The 20,590-nt window shown below is 30.8% G+C and overlaps 3 protein-coding genes across 4 annotated transcripts; 1 reads left to right on the top strand and 2 right to left on the bottom strand.

The window, feature by feature from the left end:
• Positions 1–870: 870 nt before the first annotated feature.
• Positions 871–7,411, bottom strand: LOC131955301 (uncharacterized protein C10orf67, mitochondrial). Its single transcript, XM_059319372.1, has 18 exons — positions 7,236–7,411; positions 6,636–6,756; positions 6,066–6,157; positions 5,488–5,539; positions 5,281–5,355; positions 4,953–5,162; positions 4,582–4,723; positions 3,804–3,862; positions 3,625–3,690; positions 3,425–3,490; positions 3,085–3,189; positions 2,752–2,843; positions 2,516–2,581; positions 2,321–2,408; positions 2,064–2,126; positions 1,847–1,961; positions 1,668–1,743; positions 871–1,502 (listed from the first exon to the last, which is right to left on the bottom strand). The coding sequence occupies exons 1-18, from the start codon at positions 7,388–7,390 to the stop codon at positions 1,421–1,423; spliced, it is 1,725 nt and encodes a 574-aa protein (XP_059175355.1). The 5' UTR covers positions 7,391–7,411; the 3' UTR covers positions 871–1,420.
• A 318-nt stretch (positions 7,412–7,729) lies between these two features.
• Positions 7,730–20,372, top strand: LOC131955329 (tRNA wybutosine-synthesizing protein 4). Its single transcript, XM_059319425.1, has 16 exons — positions 7,730–7,967; positions 8,803–8,927; positions 9,272–9,353; positions 9,596–9,679; positions 9,859–9,967; positions 10,120–10,267; positions 10,403–10,469; positions 10,603–10,634; positions 11,031–11,121; positions 11,418–11,628; positions 11,718–11,954; positions 12,441–12,974; positions 13,354–13,451; positions 18,498–18,679; positions 18,838–18,967; positions 19,098–20,372. Exons 1-16 carry the CDS (start codon positions 7,920–7,922, stop codon positions 19,263–19,265), a joined length of 2,346 nt encoding a protein of 781 aa, XP_059175408.1. The 5' UTR covers positions 7,730–7,919; the 3' UTR covers positions 19,266–20,372.
• LOC131955330 (orexin receptor type 2) lies at positions 13,622–18,410 on the bottom strand. Of its 2 annotated transcripts, XM_059319427.1 has the most exons (3): positions 18,315–18,410; positions 16,073–17,196; positions 13,622–15,379 (listed from the first exon to the last, which is right to left on the bottom strand). In XM_059319427.1, the coding sequence occupies exons 2-3, from the start codon at positions 16,945–16,947 to the stop codon at positions 14,977–14,979; spliced, it is 1,278 nt and encodes a 425-aa protein (XP_059175410.1). In that variant the 5' UTR covers positions 16,948–17,196; positions 18,315–18,410; the 3' UTR covers positions 13,622–14,976. The 2 variants fall into 2 exon arrangements, with proteins under 2 accessions (XP_059175410.1, XP_059175409.1); XM_059319426.1 differs by lacking the exon at positions 18,315–18,410 and having other exon boundaries at positions 16,073–17,553.
• Positions 20,373–20,590: the final 218 nt, after the last annotated feature.

Here is a 20,590-nt window from a genome sequence, read left to right as displayed (position 1 = left end):
GTACTTGAAAATTAAAGCCAACTTTTCAGACTTCGTAGAAAACATTGTGAGGTTCAGAAAGGTGCACAGTTTGTTTTGTTTTAGACAGTGAACCAGCATTCAGGGTAGCTGTCAGGATTCAAAAGTTATTTGTGACCTGTTTTACATATCAGTTCTGTCTGTTGACAAAGCTATAATTTTGAAAATTCTAATCCCGTTATCGCATGACTGCTACTGAAGTATTACATTTTTTTGTGAAGGTGCTCAGCAGCTTGAAAGAAAACATGATCAATATAATTATATAAGAAATTATTTTGTGGTAGATTTTTTTTGCTTTTCTTGAATTTACTGAATTTTCCAGTAAAAATATTTTATGGAATTGCATAGCCAGGCAGTAGAAAGCATTACTGCTAGTTAGAAAGTCTCAAGAAAAAGTTTCTTTCTTAAGTCTGTAGGATGTCTCTGATACCACCAAACTCAAAATAGTAATCACAGAAACAGGTAAACTCTACTTCATCTATTGACCATCACTTTCTAAACTTGAGACTTGAAGTGTATCTGTTCAGCATCAAATTCCCAGAAAATTTGAACAGAGTTCTTTCATTTGTTTGCAGACTTATATTTAAGTGCTGTGTAACGCAGTCACAGAAGCCAAAGAGTAATAATTGCAACTAGTCTAATTAGTAATAAAACAAATAAGTTTCATTTGTGGCTACTCATTACCTTTTTAAAAAATTTCAATCTGTGTGATAAATTGATAAGTGGATTGAAAAGGCCAAATACAAAAGATAGGTGGCATTGCCTAATGATGAAATCACAGTGTGCTGTGGGACTTGAAATAGCTCTTGCATAATGTGGTATCTAAATTATTTTCCCAAAGCCATAAAAGTTAATGTTTTCATTCAGTTTATTTTCAGTCCGCAAGTACATGTGAACATAACACAAATAAAATATCACAGTTTGAAAACAAATGTTAGCAATACATTTTTCACATAAATTACTTCTAGAATTATTGCTTTGTGTTTATTATCAAAATTAAAATATACATTTTTCACATAAATTAATATTCCTTTAATTATTTTTTGGGTTCATTTTTATACAGATTTGGCACTTATTGATTAAAATTTGGAACATTCATCTTTGGAGTTTTTACAGATTTAAAGGAGATAGAGACTATTAGTGAGCATAGAAAATTAAACTTGATCTTAAAACGTCATTCATAAAACTCTTCCAAGTTCTCAAATAAGCTGGCTCATATCTCTTTAAAACATCTGTTTGAGAGTATATAATTATACAGGTGTAATAAAACTTTACACATTTATTGCCAGTGTTTCTTCCAGACTTTTTTTTCCAGGGGGGCTCTAGAAATTTTCTGGGAGGGGGGGTAGACTTCCTGGGGGGGGGGGGGGGGGCTGGAAGAAACTGTTTATTGCTAATTAGCCTATTTAACAGCAATAGTTGATATATTCATTGCCTTTGATTGAGAGGATGGTCTACTTTCTACATTGAAATCTTTTCTATTTCTGAAAATAAAAAGTTGTTCAAACAATACATAGTTATTAAGTGACTTGGTATATACATTTTCTTAGGAAAAAAAATGTCAATGATTATTATGTAAAAGAGTGAATAGATTTTAGCTAAAATTCTGTTGAATTTGGTTTTAATTCAATATATTTTTTTAAACTTACTTTTGTGGTGGTTCTGGCAACAGCATTACATCTGAGGGGATCATCTCTATCTCATTGTCAAACATTATCTGGTTTTCTGGTCAATGATACAGTTACATGTTTGAGAAATGAATGAATAAAGTAGTATTTTAGCCTAAAACAACATGTGATTCTTCACTACATGTATGTACAAGTCTTACCATCAGGTGAAAACATGTCTGTTCCTCTGCCACTAGGAGCTGATACTGTGTATGAGATGTAATCTCTGTCCTGTGCTTGATTTCCCCCTCGACTTCCTCTTCTCCCTATTTCAGGCTAAATTATTTTGAAATAATTTGCATTCAATGTAAGTTACTGGATTATTTATTAATTAAAACATAAATATTAAAATTAAAAAATACAATGCTTTAGGATTACCAAAGGTGCTTTTGGGCTTGATGGATATTCTTTTATAGGTGCTACACCAGATGGCTTGTCAACCTAATTTGAAAAGTATATACTCATTATTTTTATAAGGTTCATGGGAATATAATTGATTAGAGGCTAAATTTTTATATGTATAGCTTTTTACTAGAAATTATAGAGAGCATTAGAAAAATGTTTTGAACATTTTAATACAAAATTGATTTTTGACTTAAAATAGCATCAATACAAGTTGTAAAGAAAATGCATACAGAGTAGCTAACTGCAGCTTTGTGCAACTGTGCAGCTTGCCTCTGTAAGGTTTGCCTTAAGTAACTCTCATCTTTCAGAGCATGCATGCTGAAACATGAAGTTTTCTATGAGGGCATCCACCATTGTCAACATTACAAATTTACAAAAAACTTGGTAGAGGCTACAACTGATTTAACATTATTTTAGAAAGTTACCTTTGTTGTAAAATTGCAAACTTCTTTTCCCACATTTGATGTGTTTTTTCTAGTTCTGACTGAAGCCTACCAATGGCACAAAAAAGGAATTTTAAAAAATAACAAATAGTCTATGTGAATGTATGTTAATTATAAAATAGATTAATGTTAGATTACTTCAATGCTTATAGAATTCATTAAGTTATTGTTATTCAGACATTCCTAATTTATGAATTTGTCCTTGTGCTAAGTTTTACCTGATAATTTCTGCCCTCAACTTGCTTTCTGAATCTTTCTGTGTTTCTGACTTTGAGGCATTGTTGGTTAATATTGTCACCTTTTCTTTTTCCTTATGATTGAGTATATTGAAATGCAACAGTCTTATATTGAAACATCTAGCTTTTTATGTTACAAAACTGACAAAAGTTAAAAAAGTGGAAAAACGGTTGCCAAAAATTGGGTATCAGTAAACAACAAGATACATCACTTGATTTGTTACAAAATTTGTAATAAAATGTTTTAAAAATAGATACAGTATTCATTCAAAGACAAGACAAGAAGTGAATCTCAGAGTAAAGTGTTTTACCCACCTTTGCCAGCTGTGACTCTAATGTTGCAACTTGGATTTGCAGCTGTTTGATCTTAGCCTGATCCCCGGTCATTTTTTGTGCTTCTTCATTCAATTTTTTCAAAGCCTGTTGAGTTTTCATTTATAATTTTAATACAACATAATATTAATATTTTGTAAATATGTTCCCTGTATGAAAAATGAGCATGTTAAAAAATTGCTTACTTCTACTTTTAATTATTAAAATATAATTTGCTACTTTTATTTTTAATTATTAAAATAAAATTTGCTACTTCTATTTTTAATTATTAAAATATAATTTGCTACTTCTATTTTTAATTATTAAAATATAATTTGCTTACTTCTTCTTTAGCAAGCCGTATTTGTTCATCCATCATTCGTTTCATTTCATCCTTTTGGTTTCCCAGCTTTAAAAAAAAAAATAAAATGTAGTGATCAGCCATATAAAATATTGCATAGGTAAATACAGCCAATGTTGATTATGATAAAGATATGAGTCTGATCAGTTATTTGAGTTGTAAAATTAAAAAAAACAACTTACCAGTTTTTTAGAATTCTCTTTTTCTCTTGCAGCTTCATCAGCCATCTCCATTTGTTCCTGTTTCATCTGTTTGAAAATAGAATTGAGTAAATTGGATAATATGAGAGAAAATATTCACAGTGGTTAGCTTAAGATTTATTTCTTCTATTATGGTGTAAGAAACTGTAAGACAGGCCTACCTGTTGAATCAGAATACTGCTTCTCTCAAACTGTTCTTTTAGGGTACTTAAATCTTTCTCTTTAAAACAGAATCATAAACATTAAAAATTAAAACATTGAAATCTACAATTTTAAAAAGTATAAATATATATCAACTTAGGGTCTATATAGATGCCCTGAGTAAAAATCTAAAGCCTGAAAGGAGGTCCACAGCCACTTTAAAAGTGTAAGCCATGAAAAATAAAATTGTGTTTGAATTAATAACATTTTTAATAAGGTGTGGTTTATAATTATATTATTGTATGCACCTTTTTTGCACTAGATGCAAACATTCAAAAACAACAGGAAAGAGTAAAATATAAAGAAATGTGCATTACGTTTAGTATCAGTGTGCGTAAATCCTATGGTATTGTATGGTTTAGTATTGTATTGTACTGATAAAGCTGTTGCAATATGTAAATCTTATGGTATGGTATGTTTTAGTGTTGTATTGTACTGATAAGGCTGTTGCAATGTGTAAATCCTATAATATGATATGGTTTAGTATTTCATTGTACTGATCAGGCTGCTGTGATGTGTTGGGTCATGTATTTTTGTTGTGTTGTATTTCTGTTCTGTTGTATTTTTGCTGTGTTGTATTTTTGTTCTGTTGTATTTTTGCTGTGACATTTAAATATAGTTCTCTGATGATTTATTTTAAGAGAATATGTTTATAGAACAAGCTTATCATTTAGTCATTGAATAAAAAACAATGTTTTAAATATTGGGTACAGTATCTCATTTTAGAAAAGAAACTACCAAGTCTTAATATTTCTTTCTCTTTGATTTCTAAAGTTTCTTCAAGTCTGCTAATGTTTTTTTCTGACTTTTCCAGGTTTTTCTTGGATTCTTCTAGTTCTTCCTGCAATGCATTGATCTCATCCTGCAAATCTGGTTGAGGCTAAATATAAGAAATATATTCAAGTAAAACAATTTTCTATATGAGAATATAAGATGCTATGCTGAATTATTTCATTTTGCTTTATTAACTAAAATGCTATCAAAAGAAAACATGTACTTAAGGTGTCAATTATAAAATGATTTTTACAATTATACATTAATAATAGCTACTATAATTTAATTAATTAGTTAAAGAAGTTTATTTTAAAAAATAAAAACTGTCCACTTACAGAAGCCTCTTCAGATAATTCTCTGTTTAAAAATCTTTCATCCTCATCTTCATCTTTCATTTGTTGTTGCTGCAATTGGGCCTTGAGCATTTGTATTATACCTTCATTGCGAAGTATTGTAGCTTGCATCTCTCTGAATTTTTCTTCTTTGCTTGCTAGACTATTTTCCTGCTTTGATTTCTCTTTATTTATTTTTGTTTGAAGATTTTTCTGATTTCAATGAAATTAAAATTAAAAAAGAAATCAGATAAAACCTTAAAATTTGCATTAAGTGTAATGAATATATATGATAACTTCTAAGTTATAAATATGATATATCACTACATACACTGAAATGAAGTGATAATCTTGCTATAGCATCTGCCAGCTGTTGCCGAAAAGCTTTGCGAAGTGCATTAACTCTCTGTAAAAAGGATGAGAAAAATAGTTTGTAATATAGCTTTATTATATTTAAGTCTGTGTTGAATAAAACATATTAGGTGTATATGAACTTATAAATTTTTAAAGAAATTCTTCAAAAACATTTTTTACTTACATCTTGATGCATCTTCTCGAGTTCAGTTACTTTTTCATTTATTCTGCAATATCTGTTAAATACACATACATTTGTAAATAATTTTACAAAAGTATATCATAAACATTATAACAACAGGTTTTTTAAACAATATTATCATCTAATAAAGAAGTTTTTCAAATGAAATTTTCAGTACTTTCTGTTAAAACAAAAGAGACAAGTAATGCTAACAATATGGAATGGCATGGCCTAGCAATAGAGAGCTAGACTGCTAACCTGATATTTTTTAGTTAGTATCCAGTTTCAAGTAAATAGAATGCCCATGAGTCCACCCAGCTCTGATGGGTAGCTAACTAATGTTAGAGAAATAAAGGCAGCTGGATATAGTGTTGAACATACTATCCCTAATTCATCTGCCCCTTGTGTCTTGGGCAAGAGTGGGAAAAGGTGATTATAAATGCTAACCAAAAATTGAATCAACTTTTTGCCTACTGTAAATTCAACAAGCAAGTACCATGCTTCTACATTGTCTTCTTTAAAAGCCAGCTAAAATAATTAACTTTAAAAATGAAGGTTTCACAAAGACAGATAAATCTTACAATTCTAGAGACTTTTCTTGAAGTTTTGATTCATGATCTGCTTGAATGACATGTTTTGAAAAGTTAATGTCTCTACGAAGATTTGATGCATCCTGAGAGAGATTATGTAAAATACACATGCATTTGGTTTAAAGCCCTGAACAGATAATCTTTTTCTTTTCATATATATATATATATATATATATATATATATATATATATATATATATATATATATATATATATATATATATATATATATATATATATATATATATATATATATATATATATATATATATATATATATATATATATATATATATATATATATATAATTTTTTAATTGAGATTCAAGTCCAGCGAATTAGCTAATTCAATACAAGCAGTTGCATCTAATTCTAAACTATCAGAGAAAACTAAATTGATTCCCAACTCTAAAGTAAATAAATTAGTCTCCCTTTTACTCCATCAACATTTTTTACAGCATTAATCATAGAATATTAAATCTAATCATAAAATTATTTTAAAACGAATTAATGTTTATAATTTAACAAATAATCACTTCTTTTTTCTCTAAATTGGATTTACCTGTAATAAAGTTTGTAAAACTTTTGTCATATCCTTTAAATCTATCATTTCTGATACTTCTGTTTGTGATGATCGATCCAGACTAAAGAATCCAATTTTGGTGTTATCAGACAGTGATGGCCTGTAGAATGATAAATATTAAATACAGTTTTGTAAATTTTAATACTGCATGTGTGAGTAAATATTAAAAATAAATTATATTACTGACTAAAAGAGAGTACTAATATTAATTTTATAACAATATGCCTACTATTAGTTATGAAATAAGCATGATAGATTATCTATTAGAATTTATTAAACAGTTAAAAATAGCAGCTCATCCTATTTAATATTGATAATTAAATAATTATAAAATGCTGTAATAAATTGATGTAGGCCTATAATACTATATTTCCAATTAATTATTAGCTTGTCTTACTAAATTTAAATTAAAGTTAGACCTAGATGTAGATTGCAAATAATTATTAGATCTAACTAATTTATTTAGACTCTAACTCTGTTACTCTAGTAGTCTAGTCTAGCCCTAGGTAAAAAAGTTGGCCAAGTCAGAATTTTTAAAAAATGGGCACTGGGTAAAGGTCAGGGGCTAAGGATATATACCTAAACATCTCATCATTTTTCTCCACAGCTGTAACAGCAAGTACACGTTCTTGTAAATGTTTTTCAACCTCATAATAATTGTAATCTTGATCCTGGTTAAAAACTGTAACTTCGTTTATCTTGCTTGAAGATTTATTCGACGTAGTGTCCGCCATATTTGTTGAATGTAGCAACCATACGGAAATAGTCTAGTAGTTTATTAAAAATGCTAGTTTAATAACCAAAAATAAAAAATAAAGGGTTCAAACTTTATGTTGTCTTTTAAATAAGAAAAATAAAACATATTAGGCCCAATTTACTTGATTTTTACTAATAGGCTTTCAATAATTCTATATTATTAAAATTATTGTATTTATATAGGGCCTAGGCATAATATTTTAGTAGACTAGGCCTAAATTAATCAGTTTTATTGTTAAAAAGAATGAATTTCGACCTGGTGAAATAATTTGTTTTTTTAAATGGTTTTAGGGGAGGCTACTCTAATATTTCTAGAATATGTCGACAGTTTTACTTTTAGTATTGACTGTCACAATAAAATTTCAAGTAAAATGCAGAGCCAAACATTGAATTAAATTGTTTTAATCAGTCTAGATCTAGATCTGTATATTTTAAAATTATTTAAGCAATATTACTTCATGAAATTTTAACTTAAGATTCAAAATCTAACTTAATAGATAATAAATAATGGAAAGTGTTGGCAGAAAAACCAATAAAACTCGGAGAGAGACAGCCGTAAGTCACTAAAATGACTAAGAACTAGATTCTAGATCTTCTAAGAAGTGTTACACTTCACTACACTGTGTTAGTTTGAAGTGTGAAATTCTGGGCTTGGGGACTTTTCTCAACTTCTGCCCATGGGACGTCCTGAAACGACATCACACTCTTAGTTTGTGGAAGGAGGGGGGGGGGGGGGGGGGGGGGACGACGACATTTCAGAAAGTAGAAAGTGCAACCACACTTTTTTGTAGACCTATTAATTTATTAAAAAGTCATTTTGAAACTGAATTTCACTGAAATTATTTTTATTTTAGCCACCATGCCAGGCTAATTAATAAATAATTATTTTTAAAAATTCTATAGCAATTGATTTAATAGTAGTAGGCTAAATACTAGGCCTAAATAATTTATTAATATAGAAAGAAATTGATTGTCTTAAAAAACAAACTGCAATTTTGAGGGCAGTGGTGGAAGGCCAAGGTGTGGTGTCATTTTTATGAGGGGGGGGGGGGGGATGTCTGGCTTTTTGAGACAAAGGGGACTGGAAGGTAAAAATCATCAATCTTACTTACTTATGGATGACCCCCCCCTAAGCCCTTAAGTTTATGGCCTTAATAGAAGTTTCAAGATTAGTCTCTTTAACTTAGTCATTATATAATATCTTACAGTCTTATAGTGTCTTATAACTGTTATTACTATACCTTATTTCCTGTTAGTGTTTTATGCTTTCTCATTATCTTGCTGATTAAAATAAAAATATATTACACTTCTAACTTATTTAGTAGTAGAACAATTTTAGAAAAGAAAAAGTATTAATTTTTTCACTCAGAGATGTATTATTTATTAATAGGTCCAAGGCACAAATGACAGTAGTATTGTGAGTAAATGCTCTACATCATCATGTGGTTATTTTAATGATCCTTTTCTTCACTTCTTTGTCTCCAAGTTAAGTAGAAGAGCACCACTAATACACAGGTATTTATTATAGCAACTTCTAACCTTTAATAGGCCTATTAAAATTATATGACATAATTTAATATTAATGTATATTTAAAATTCTGTAACTACAACATATAAGAATTTTTATAAACATTCTTCCTAAGTAACTCATGGATGGTATAAGTATGGTGAAATATTTTAAAAAGTTTTGTTCAGCAATATTTTAAAGCTAGACATAGGCTTTTAAAATTGCACTATAACTACAAAATTATTAGCTTAAGATCATTCTGTGCTACATTGAAAGAACTCCCTTCTGAAGCAGTTCAAATTATTTAGTCTTTTTAATTTAATTGTTTTATTTATCAATTCTATTTAAACAGAGGTTACTACATTAGAGCTGTTGCCTTTGACAGAATTGTAAAAAACTTTCTAGAGGTCTTTGGAAAAGATTCAAGAAAGCAGGTATAAATGCAAAGTTATGTTGATATACAAAGAATTTTTAGTTGCTAAAAATACTAAAATTTAATTTGATAACTATATTTTAGTCATTTGTTACTGACCTAGAGTTGACATTATCAAATATTCACTCTTTTTATAAAGTGAAACAAAAGTACGAAATTTAACTATTTTGAAAAAAATTAAACATTTTAATTGTATTTTTTACTGAACTTTGTATACATTATAATTTTAAATAACGGTATTAGATTATCTCCCTTGGGTGTGGCTTTGATTCAACTTACTTCAGACTTAAAGCTAGTGGACATCTTAAAAATACAATATTTTGTGAGGTGAGCTTCTGAATTGAATTTCCTTTAAAAATAAAGAAGTATATTATTAAACAGTGACTGAGTGTTTTGTGATCTGTCACTTAAGAGTTTGATGTTAAATACATTTTTGATCTATAGAAGACACATTAAAACTGTTATGTGATTCACACAATTTTGCATTTCTATTTTTTTTGTCTTAGATTGATTTTCCAGAAGTTGTGAAGAGAAAATGTCTTCTAATTGACCACACTGATGAGCTTCTTGCATTAATTGAGAAAAATTCTGCACAGCCGTGCTCACCTCATATAGGTGGAGTTTGTTACAACAAAATGTCTAATACATGTCAAATTAAACCTTTATATAGTAATTTGAGAAATTTTCAGTAATATGTTTAACATAAAACTAACTAAACAACAATTAATAAAATAAAAACTTCTTAAAATCTGTTGTGTTTATTTCAGAATTAAGTTGCTCGGATTACCACCTTCTGGGAGTTGATCTAACACAGCTGAACACACTAGAGGCTGCTCTCAAAATCTGTGGTGTCAACTTTGATGTCCCAACATTGCTGCTTTCAGAATGTGTACTGACATACATGACTCGCAGATGGTAAATTATGGCTTTGTTCTATCTTTATTCTGACTTTAAATAACTTTTTTTTTGCTTACAAAATTATCAGTTAAATTAAGAATTGTTTTATTATAAAATGTTCTTTTTCATTCAACATTTTGTTTAAAATTGTAGTTCTACAGAGCTGGTGAAGTGGGCCTCTGAAACTTTTGAACAAGCAGTTTTTGGAATGTATGAGCAGGTATTGTACATGTCAGAGACAATTGAACCCAGAAAAATTCTTATACATAATTTTTTTATTGAATTAATTTATTCATTTATATTTCAAAGCTTTTCATAGTCATAATTAATTTACTTGTAAATTTATTCAACAGATTAATCCAGATGATGCGTTTGGCCTCTTCATGTAAGCATTATACACATTAAAAAAATCAATACATTTTATATCATTTTTACCCGTTAATGCTCATGACACATGGGGCAGATGAAGTAGAGTTCATCTGTTTTAGAGACCTCGACAAATGAAGGGATAGTGAGGTCAGCACTATGCCCAGCCGCCTTTGTTTTCCCTGTAAGGTACACATCAGAGCTAGGTAGACTGAGGGACATTCTACTGACTTGAACCTGGATTCAAACTCGAGACTTTCGGGTTAGCAGTCTAGCTCCCTACCGCTTTGCCACACCGTCCCATACATTTTGTATATTAGACTTAAAAAATGAAAATTGAGTTCTTTAGATATTATAAACACTAGTCAAATCCATCTGGATTGAACTAACTAAAGTTTTTTTTTACAACCTACAGGCAACATCACTTTCATTCTATTGGCTCACCCCTTAAGTGTATTAATGCATTCCCTACTCTGGAATCACAGCTTAAACGTTTTCTCAACACAGTAAGTCACTTCATTTATTCAATCTCTTGTTTGTCAAATACAGCTACATTTTTAGTTGTCCTTATATGTTATGGTATTTTAATTTCCCATACTAATATAAGTTTAAAGTAAATGTACCAGGCTATTACCTCAATACACTTTTTAGTTTTTTCTATTGATACCTTTGATAGTTTTCTAAATGGTGGTGGATCGTTCTAATTTACTTCCGAGGGGGTATGAACCCTTCTTGGAAGTGTTAACATGTGTCAGTGATTACCTTATAGAATTCTGACAGCTTGCAATCATTTACTTTTCAGGGTTGGGTATGGTGTGAGGCCTTTGATATGAACACATTTTATTATCAATTTGTACCAGCTGAAGAAAAAAGACGCATTGAGTGCTTGGAGACATTTGATGAATATGAAGAATTAAATTTAAAGTATTCCCATTATTTTATTCTCACTGCATCAACTACTCATTTGGCTAAGAGCCTAATTACCGATATAACTACATCAATTGATTTCAAAGGTAATCATTTGATTGGGAAACTCTATAAAAAAATGAAATTTATCAAGATGATGTCTTACGTAAAAAATGTTTTTGCTTTCCTCAATTAGCAACTTTTTTGCCCCCATCCGTGCCAAGTTCGTTAACCTTTGAACGATTACCAGAGGATGATGAGTCAGTAAGAAGGTTTGGACATGCATCAAGCTTGATTAGCAACAGATATGCTGTAACCAGTGGGGGTTTTGGTGAAATTGATGGCCGCCATCAACGACTTTGTGAAATTACTATAACAGATACAGTTGGGTTTAAATCATTTCATGTGCCATGCTACTTGAATCATGTACAGTGTAAGAACATCATCTTTATGGCTGCTTTTAATTTTTTAGTGTGTATGAGGGTGACCTTGATATTTTAAGTACATTTTCCATTCTAAATTAATTGTTTGTTTCAATATTTATATCAAAATTGGTAATACTCTGGACATGTATAGTCACTGGCAAGTTAAGGTTTGTCCAGTATATTTCAGACAACTCTAACTAATCTACTTTCTTCATGGGGAACCGGGGAACTTATGAGAACATGAGACACACCTTGTAATGTCTGAATCTTCATCAGAACTTAGAATTCTATGATTCTAGTCAACATAGTGGATTTCTGGATAACAAATTTTGTGGCCTCACATTAAAACTTAACGTCTGAGAACATTTTTATTAATCAGCCACTGTAGCATATACAAATTAAGATATTTGAATACATATTTAACCCTATACACTAAAATTGTTTGTTTATTATAAGGATATTTATGTATCTGTTTATATTTTTATAATCTCTAGATTCACGAATGCACCATGCATCGGTTACACTATCGGATGGAACAACATTTCTGATTGGTGGACGCCAGTCCCCTTACTTTATGTGTGATCAGATGTTAAAATTAAACTTATTTATCAGTTCCGATCATCAACATTGTGATTCACACACGAACAGTGGACTCTTGAATTCTTTTGTGGAAAAATCAACGGAAAACATTTCAACACAGTCTTATAAAAATACTGAACTACATAGTGAAAAACATGTAGCCAGTAAAAGAACTTTGTCATCGAATTGCTTGAAAGAACACAATACAGAGCCAAAAGATGCACCTCCTCAGTATAACGATGAGATGTCTAATCCTTGTGAGCCTGAGGCAGTAATCTGCTGTGATAAAGCTGATGATATAGAGTGTAACTTATCCAACAAAGATACTGATTTGTCTGCAACGTCATGGCCATTTCAGCTTGGTCATGTTGAGGTTAGCATTGTTTCACAAAAAGGATTTGTTCCAAAGGAAAGATGGAGGCATGCTGCTGTGGCTGTTGTTGTTGATGGTAAGTTTTTTTTATAGTTTACCTAATGACTAAACATTACATGAATTGAAATAGATGTCAGTGTTAATCATTGCATGGCAGCTGAGATGAGTCAATCTAGCAATGCTATAGAGTGATAATTAAATTTTAAAATGAATATTAAGCCCAATATTTATTTAAAAAAATGAAATAAACCTAGCTTGTAGTTATACAAGACAGAATGCTTTTAGTCATGTGGTTTTAGAGTCTTGCACTGACACATTCCTCAGCTTAAAGGTTTACAGTTTGTCATCTTCTTAAGTTTTTCTTAAAAGAAAATGAAGAACATTATAATGGTGTAATATCTACCAGAATGTTAACATGTAAATAGTATATTATATACTAGAATGTTTCTCAACAGGACAGGAAAAGATATTTATTCATGGCGGGAAAACAAAATCATGTCAGGTGTTAGGGGACAGTTTCCTGTTTGATCCAGTCTCTAACTGCTGGAGTGAGGTAAGGTTTCTTTCATCTAAATATGGATTGATTGTAATTTTTGCTTATTGTTTGTATTTTTTGTGGCTTTGTTATTTCTTTGTATATATTTGTTTTATATAAAAAAATAAACAGTTGTTGCATAAAATTTTTTTTTTCTAAGCATATTAATCATTAATTTTTTGAAGTACATCAAATACTGATCCATTATTTTAACCCTTCTAATTCACTATACACACACAAGCTCTAAAAGAAATATGGAATACAAAACATTTTTTATAGAAAGATTTAATAGTTTCTCACTAGTATGAAATAATTATGCTGTCTAAATTGTTAGCAGTCTTATTAAAGGTAAGAAACTCCTTAGAACTTTTACTTAAGCACTATTGTTTCATTTTTAATTGTCCACTATATACACAAGAACTTATATGTGCTCTGGAGAAATATATTAGCTATTTAAATCAAGTATATTTTAGTACCCTTTTAGAAACATCCAAAATATCAACCCCATCTAAAAATCTTTGTTAACATTCAGCTTCAAATTAGTGCATCCAACTCAACTTTAAATTTTGTAACGTAGTTACAATACTTTGCTGTATCCAATGTATAATAAATTGTACACAATATTTTTACAAAAGTTAAAAACAAACTACATAATTTACATTTCTTTCAATATTTACAGTACATTTTTATAAATTCATAGTTAACATTCAATATTTACATTACTTCAGTTAGTAACCATAAATATCATTGATTAAAGATCTCTGCATATGTGGTATTGTTATGTCTATGACTGGATGTTGTATTTCTTCACAGCAACAAAAAAGTTAACTTTCATTAGAATCATGTTTTTTTAAGTGGGTTAGAAAATTGTGCTATTATTATTGGGAGTGGGGGAATTGTCATGTGATTTTTTAAAAAATTGATGAAATATTTAGATTTAGAAGGAAAAAGATGGTTGATAAAAATCTTGATTTTTTAAATAAAGTTTCTTACCCAGCAGTAAGAATGTAAAATGAATATAATAACATGATCTTGTGAAATTCCAAAAGAAATATCTAAGTGACTTGGATTTCATGTTACTCAAATAGAAATGGCAATTATAATTTTGTTCAGATTTAATTTATTGCTCGTTCTTCTTCTTTATAATTGAGAGACAGGTTCAGATATCAGTTGATAATCTTAAAATTATAGATGACTTAATTATTGGAATGTTGGGAATAGATGTTAAAGTTAACACTTGACAGACATTCATAGTGCAGGTAAAATGCTTGCACTTTTTTATCATAGGTCAGGGAAATTAAAATGCCTGAACAATCAGTTAGACCTTCATATAATGTGAATTTAAACCACAGAATATAGAAACTTAATGTTAAAAGTTCAGATTAATTTTATGTATTCATATCGTAGTTGATAAATATCTTCACGCCTGATTTATGAACAAAGTAGTATCAACAGTATAAGCATAAAGACATAATTTTTTAAAATGAACTTTTCCCTCAAACATTTAATTAACGCACATTAGCACAGTCAGTTAATGTATAAGCTACTGAATGTCATCACTTCGAATAGAGGCTCTCCTCTTGTTTTTAATCCAAAACGTCAGTTTCAAAAAGATGTTTCTGCATTCGTGTCTAAACTTTGGACTGCAGAAACCATATATAAAAAAATTGACAGCTGTGTTGAAGAAACAGGAGCGCACAAAAATATTGTAGAAAATAACTCCTGTTACGCTGAGACTGGACATAAAGTTTTTGTTTAAAGCTTGCACGGCTTTGAGTGCTATGTGGGGCAGGAAACTCAGGACAAACACCAGCGTGATGAAGAACAGCATCATGGTTGTTTTTCTAGTGCGTGCATCCCCGGTGCTTGATAGCTTACGCAGGTGGCGGATTACTGATGATTTTCTGGTCAGCTTAGTGCCGTTGTTGTTGTTGTGTTGTTTTACTCTGGAGAATAATACAAATATGGTTAGCTGATGTGGTGTCTGTGTGATCTAACTTAAGACTAGTGTGATAATTATTGTAAGACAGTTGAGCTCTGTGAAACTCAAGCCATTAGTATTGAAACAGCTCATGAACTCAGAAATAGAACTAAATAAGTGACACCCATGCAAGTGATGGTAGGTTTCATTGAGTGGTTGTTGTTGTTAGTTAGGTTTGGGCTAGTAATTGTTTAAGTCACTTGTGCCTACACATGCTACCAAATGGTTTAATTTCAATTGTGTGTGTTACTTGTGCCTACACATGCTACCAAATGGTTAAATTTGAATTGTTTGGGTCACTTGTGCCTACACATGCTACCAAATGTTAAATTTGAATTGTTTGGGTCACTTGTGCCTACACATGCTACCAAATGTTAAATTTGAATTGTTTGTGTTACTTGTGCCTACACATGCTACCAAATGGTTTAATTTCAATTGTGTGTGTTACTTGTGCCTACACACATGCTACCAAATGGTTAAATTTCAATTGTTTGTGTTACTTGTGCCTACACATGCTACCAAATGGTTAAATGTAAATTGTTTGTGTTACTTGTGCCTACACATGCTACCAAATGGTTAAATGTAAATTGTTTGTGTTACTTGTGCCTAGAATGTAGCTAAGGTGTATGACCTGATTGAAAGCTGCAACAAAACTTACTTTGATTCCTCCTGATGCATGTTATTCTCTGGTTCCTCTTGAACAATTGAAGAGTTCTTGACTCCATCAGACAATGAAGGCTCGTTCTCTTGACTGGTGCTACACACTGTGTGTCTGTGGTTGGTGTCCTGAGATGCTATACTTCCCTTCCTTACTCTGACATTCTTTCTAAACTTGTTTTGTCTTAAGACTTTACGTCCAATCAAGACATATATTACAATCATTATAGTGAAGGCTGTTACAAAAACTAGCAGTAAGATAACACTGTAGGCAATAGGAAGTGGGTGGCTTTTGAAGAATTGGTTAGTAGAGCACTCGCTGCCATAAACACCAGACATGGGCGTGGCTACTTCAGCGATACCATACACAATGGGCGCCGGAACAGCAAATAGTGTGGCCAGTATATAGAGAAACAAGACACGCTTCCACACAGCCTTGGCTGTCAGGTGGTTCCCCAGCGGGTGGCAGATTCTCTGGTAGCGATCCACCGCCACGGTCACCAGAACAAAACCTGAGGCTATCAACACAACAGTTGCTACCAGGCGAACGCCCCGGCAAAGGAGTTCACTGGTGAAGTTGTATGAGTAGCGCATGTCAATGATTTCTCCAGGGATACTAATGGTGCATGTGATCAGATCAGAGAATGCAAGAACCAAGATGGCAGTCCTTGCAGAACTGGATGTAAATTTGTAGTAGTACACATAAAACACAAGGCAGTTCCCTACCAGACCAATGATGATAATAAAACACAGTATCAAAATGGCTGGCAGGAGTGTCAGAGCCATCTCATCACTTAACTGTTCTCTGTACATCTCCACGAAGGACTCATTGAGCCCATTGATGCTGGAATTCATGGCTTTATTATACAACTGCATCAGTTTAGTCTTCAATATGTGTTTTCATTCTTTTATCTAACCATGAAATCTTAACACAAATTAAACACAAATCCTTCAACTTGATAAATTTTCTAACATAATTAGTCAGCTGATGTGTACTGAAATTGATGGAAAGATTTGCTTGTGATATTAGAAGTTTCCATCCAGTGAAGTAGCTACATTTAGAGTCTGTATCACTACACTCAAGTGTTGGTCATACTGTAAAACTCTTCAAATGATTCATTGTTTCTATGAAAAATAAAGACTATGAATGTTATTTTTTTTTTTTATCTTAAACATTGTGAACCTTTGTATAGAGAGTTTGAATTTGACCTAAACTTTATCTAGAAATACTTCACAGCTTACAAATTCATTAAACTGTAAAACTTTAATTATTTGTCAGTCCCGTGAGACATTTACTACTGTACATTTAGAATGAGCTACTTAAGTAGTCTACTCTCTTTTTATACTCGGTTACAACATTGATTTCAAAGATATAAATAGTAACCTCTTGATATTTGAGTAAGGATACATTGTTTTTTGTAAAGCAAGTGTAAAATATTTGAAAAATGTATCCGTTAAACACAATGGGTTTTCCCTTTAAGTGCAGGACTGTGAGAGGCAGCATCTTTTCTTTTAGTGTGTTTTAACTGTGAGATATACATCTGAAAACACATCATTGTTTAAATATTCTTTACAATTTTTACATTTGACAGTTTAAATTTAAAGTATTCTTTCACCATCTTTTTATAAATATTCTGTAATTTTAAAAATTTCTATCAACACCCATAAATAAATATTGCATAAAATTTTAACTGGGGCTTTAACAAAGCAATTATTTAATGTAAAACTAAAAGCACCTCATATTTCTATTTTTAAAAAATGATTGCGTTAACCTTCCTGCGTGTTTAGTATTATATAGAACACATGTACATCCTCATAGATCCTATTCCTGATATCTAGACTTGAGTGTGTGTTTTTTCTTGTACAATGATAATCAGGACAAGTTTACGATTTATATCGTTCATTTATACCATTCCTGACTTAGAACAAGATATCTTGTTAAAGAAAGAAAAAACAAAAAGTTTTCTGTTTTGATTTACTGCAATGCCTTGATAACACTAGATTCTGTATTGTTTACAATCACTATAAAGGATTGTTTAAAAAAAAAACATTTTGTAACATCCAGACACCATGTGTTTAGAGGGCACTTAACTCAGCTAAAGCACTATGTTTCTCATTTGCTAAAAATGAAGTGGACAGCTTTTTTTTAACAAAAAAAGGCCTGTGTCATGAGGTATACAGGAAAAAGTTTAAGGGAGATAAATGTTGAAAACTGTTTTCTATGTAACAAACTTTGAACTCACTTGAACTTGTCTTTAGGCTTCCCTTAAATTCACATCTGAAGGTTGTCTCACTAATTTATCTCATGAACACAATTCTTGAAGAATTGAATCAAAATGTATACTCACACTTTGATTATATCTTAATTGATCTATTGGTTAATTAAAGAATATGTAGTTTACTAATGAAATATTGTTATTTGACAGTTAACATGTACAGGGGAGGTGCCAGGGCCCCGTCACTCCCACTGTGTCAGTTACTGGAATGGTCATGTCATCATGACAGGTGGGGTGGATCCCTACCATGAGCCTATTGCTGATGTCTTGAGCCTGGACCTGGTCAGTGGGGTGTGGAGCAAGCTAAACATCACAGGCACCCTGTACCCCAGGTGAGAGAACTCTGGAGCTTTGTTTACCAACTAATTTAATGCTGCTGTAGTTCATTGTAGCTGTTGGTCTTCATTTAAAATGAGAGACTTTCATGAAAAACATTGTGTCAACAACTCTAGCATTGTTGAAATTAAATAAATAATTTATTTCCCATTAGATATTCCCATACAGCGCACTTGGTGGAGGATAAAATTGTTTTAATTGGTGGCGTCAACACACATCACCCACCCCCTGGAGTTGCTGTCATTAACTTAACAACACAAAGGTCAATGGAGTTTGCCCTGCCTGTAAGTGGACGTCCTCTAAATAGTTTATTTTACTCTCTGTGTCAACATGCCAAGTGCTTCAGGATATTAAAACAATTGTTTTATAAATTCTTTTCATAAGAATCAGATATAAGATATTTTTATCTTTCAGAACCAGGAGAAAAAAAATCTTTTGATGTTTCATCGCCACACCTCCATCCTGCTGGATTCAGATGACATCATTGTGTTAGGCGGAGGAGGAAATTGTTTCTCATTTGGCACACATTTAAACCGCACTCCGGTCATCCTTAGTGTTGAGTCATGCTTAAATGCGGTTTGAATATGTCATCATGCTATCTTATATGTGGGCTGGCAACTTTAACTTAGACCACACACAAATATGAATGCTTTTTCTTTTCTTGGTTACTATTATAAATACTGTATCAAATATTTCATGTCTAATCAAATATGATCTTTTATTTAATTAATGAGCTACTAAATTTAATTTAATTTAAAAGTGTAAGGTTTATAATTTTCTGTCATATTGTTAAGAAATATTTTAACATGTTACAATACTAATTTTTAGTATTTTGGATCTGTTTAAAAAACAGCAAAAGATGAACTGTTAGGATGGATGTGTTCAACTTAACAATCATTTATAGTTATGGTGTGCTGGCTTATAGACACAATGTGTAAACTAAGACAACTATCTTTAAGGTTTTTATTTTCCCTTCCAATCAAAGGAAAATAAATCCCAGTTAGATGCTACATTTTCTACAAGTTATTTATGTATTTGAAAAAAAAAATCAGTGTAATTCACATGACAAAAAGGTTTAATTTGCAAAAGATGTTACAGCTACTACAATATCTTGTAAATTTTCTATTTATTTCTAGCTTACTATTGTTGTGATAGGAACTAAAGCCAATTTGCTGAGATTTAATAAATAGCTAAATGTGACAATGAGCCATATGTGGTGGGTACATACACACTCTCATGTTTCAACCACCAATCCTGTATGTTTTTTGCTGGTTGTTTGTGTGTTAAAAATAAATGTACTCTTTCACTGCTTGTGTATGTGCTGTATCTGCTGGACTCACTTAAGAGGGATAACTCTTAATTATTTATCTATTAGTTTCAGTCTACAATCTTAAAACTGTCAGTACAATGGCACCATCATTTATTGACACTTAATGTAAGGAGATGACTTAACAATTTCAGATTTCAATACAGATTTATTTGCACATTTTTTTATGATGGCCTCATATTTCTTTTGAAATAAATATTGTATGTTCATTAAATAGAAGTCTTATAATAAAATAACTTTTGAATAACACCTGATTTCCTGTGGCTAGACTTGATTAAATACATTTTGGTTTTCCTGGGTGATGTTTTTTGTAATGATAAATTTGTATTTGCAACCCTGATTTATTTATGTTATATGAATAAACAGCCATGATTTTAGCTCTTGGTTTTATTTGTTGAAGGGCATTTCAAATTCATATTAAAAAAAATACATATATACATAATATCTATATACATATATACACATGTATGTATAATATACTTATTATGTATATATTTTATATATATATATAAATATATAGGCCTATATATATATATATATATATATATATATATATATATATATATATATATATATATAT

Source organism: Physella acuta, unplaced genomic scaffold (assembly GCF_028476545.2).
Source record: "Physella acuta isolate Inbredline_101_S28 unplaced genomic scaffold, ASM2847654v3 ptg001063l, whole genome shotgun sequence".
Classification (NCBI taxonomy): domain Eukaryota; kingdom Metazoa; phylum Mollusca; class Gastropoda; family Physidae; genus Physella; species Physella acuta.
This window is presented reverse-complemented; position numbering and strand designations above follow the sequence as displayed.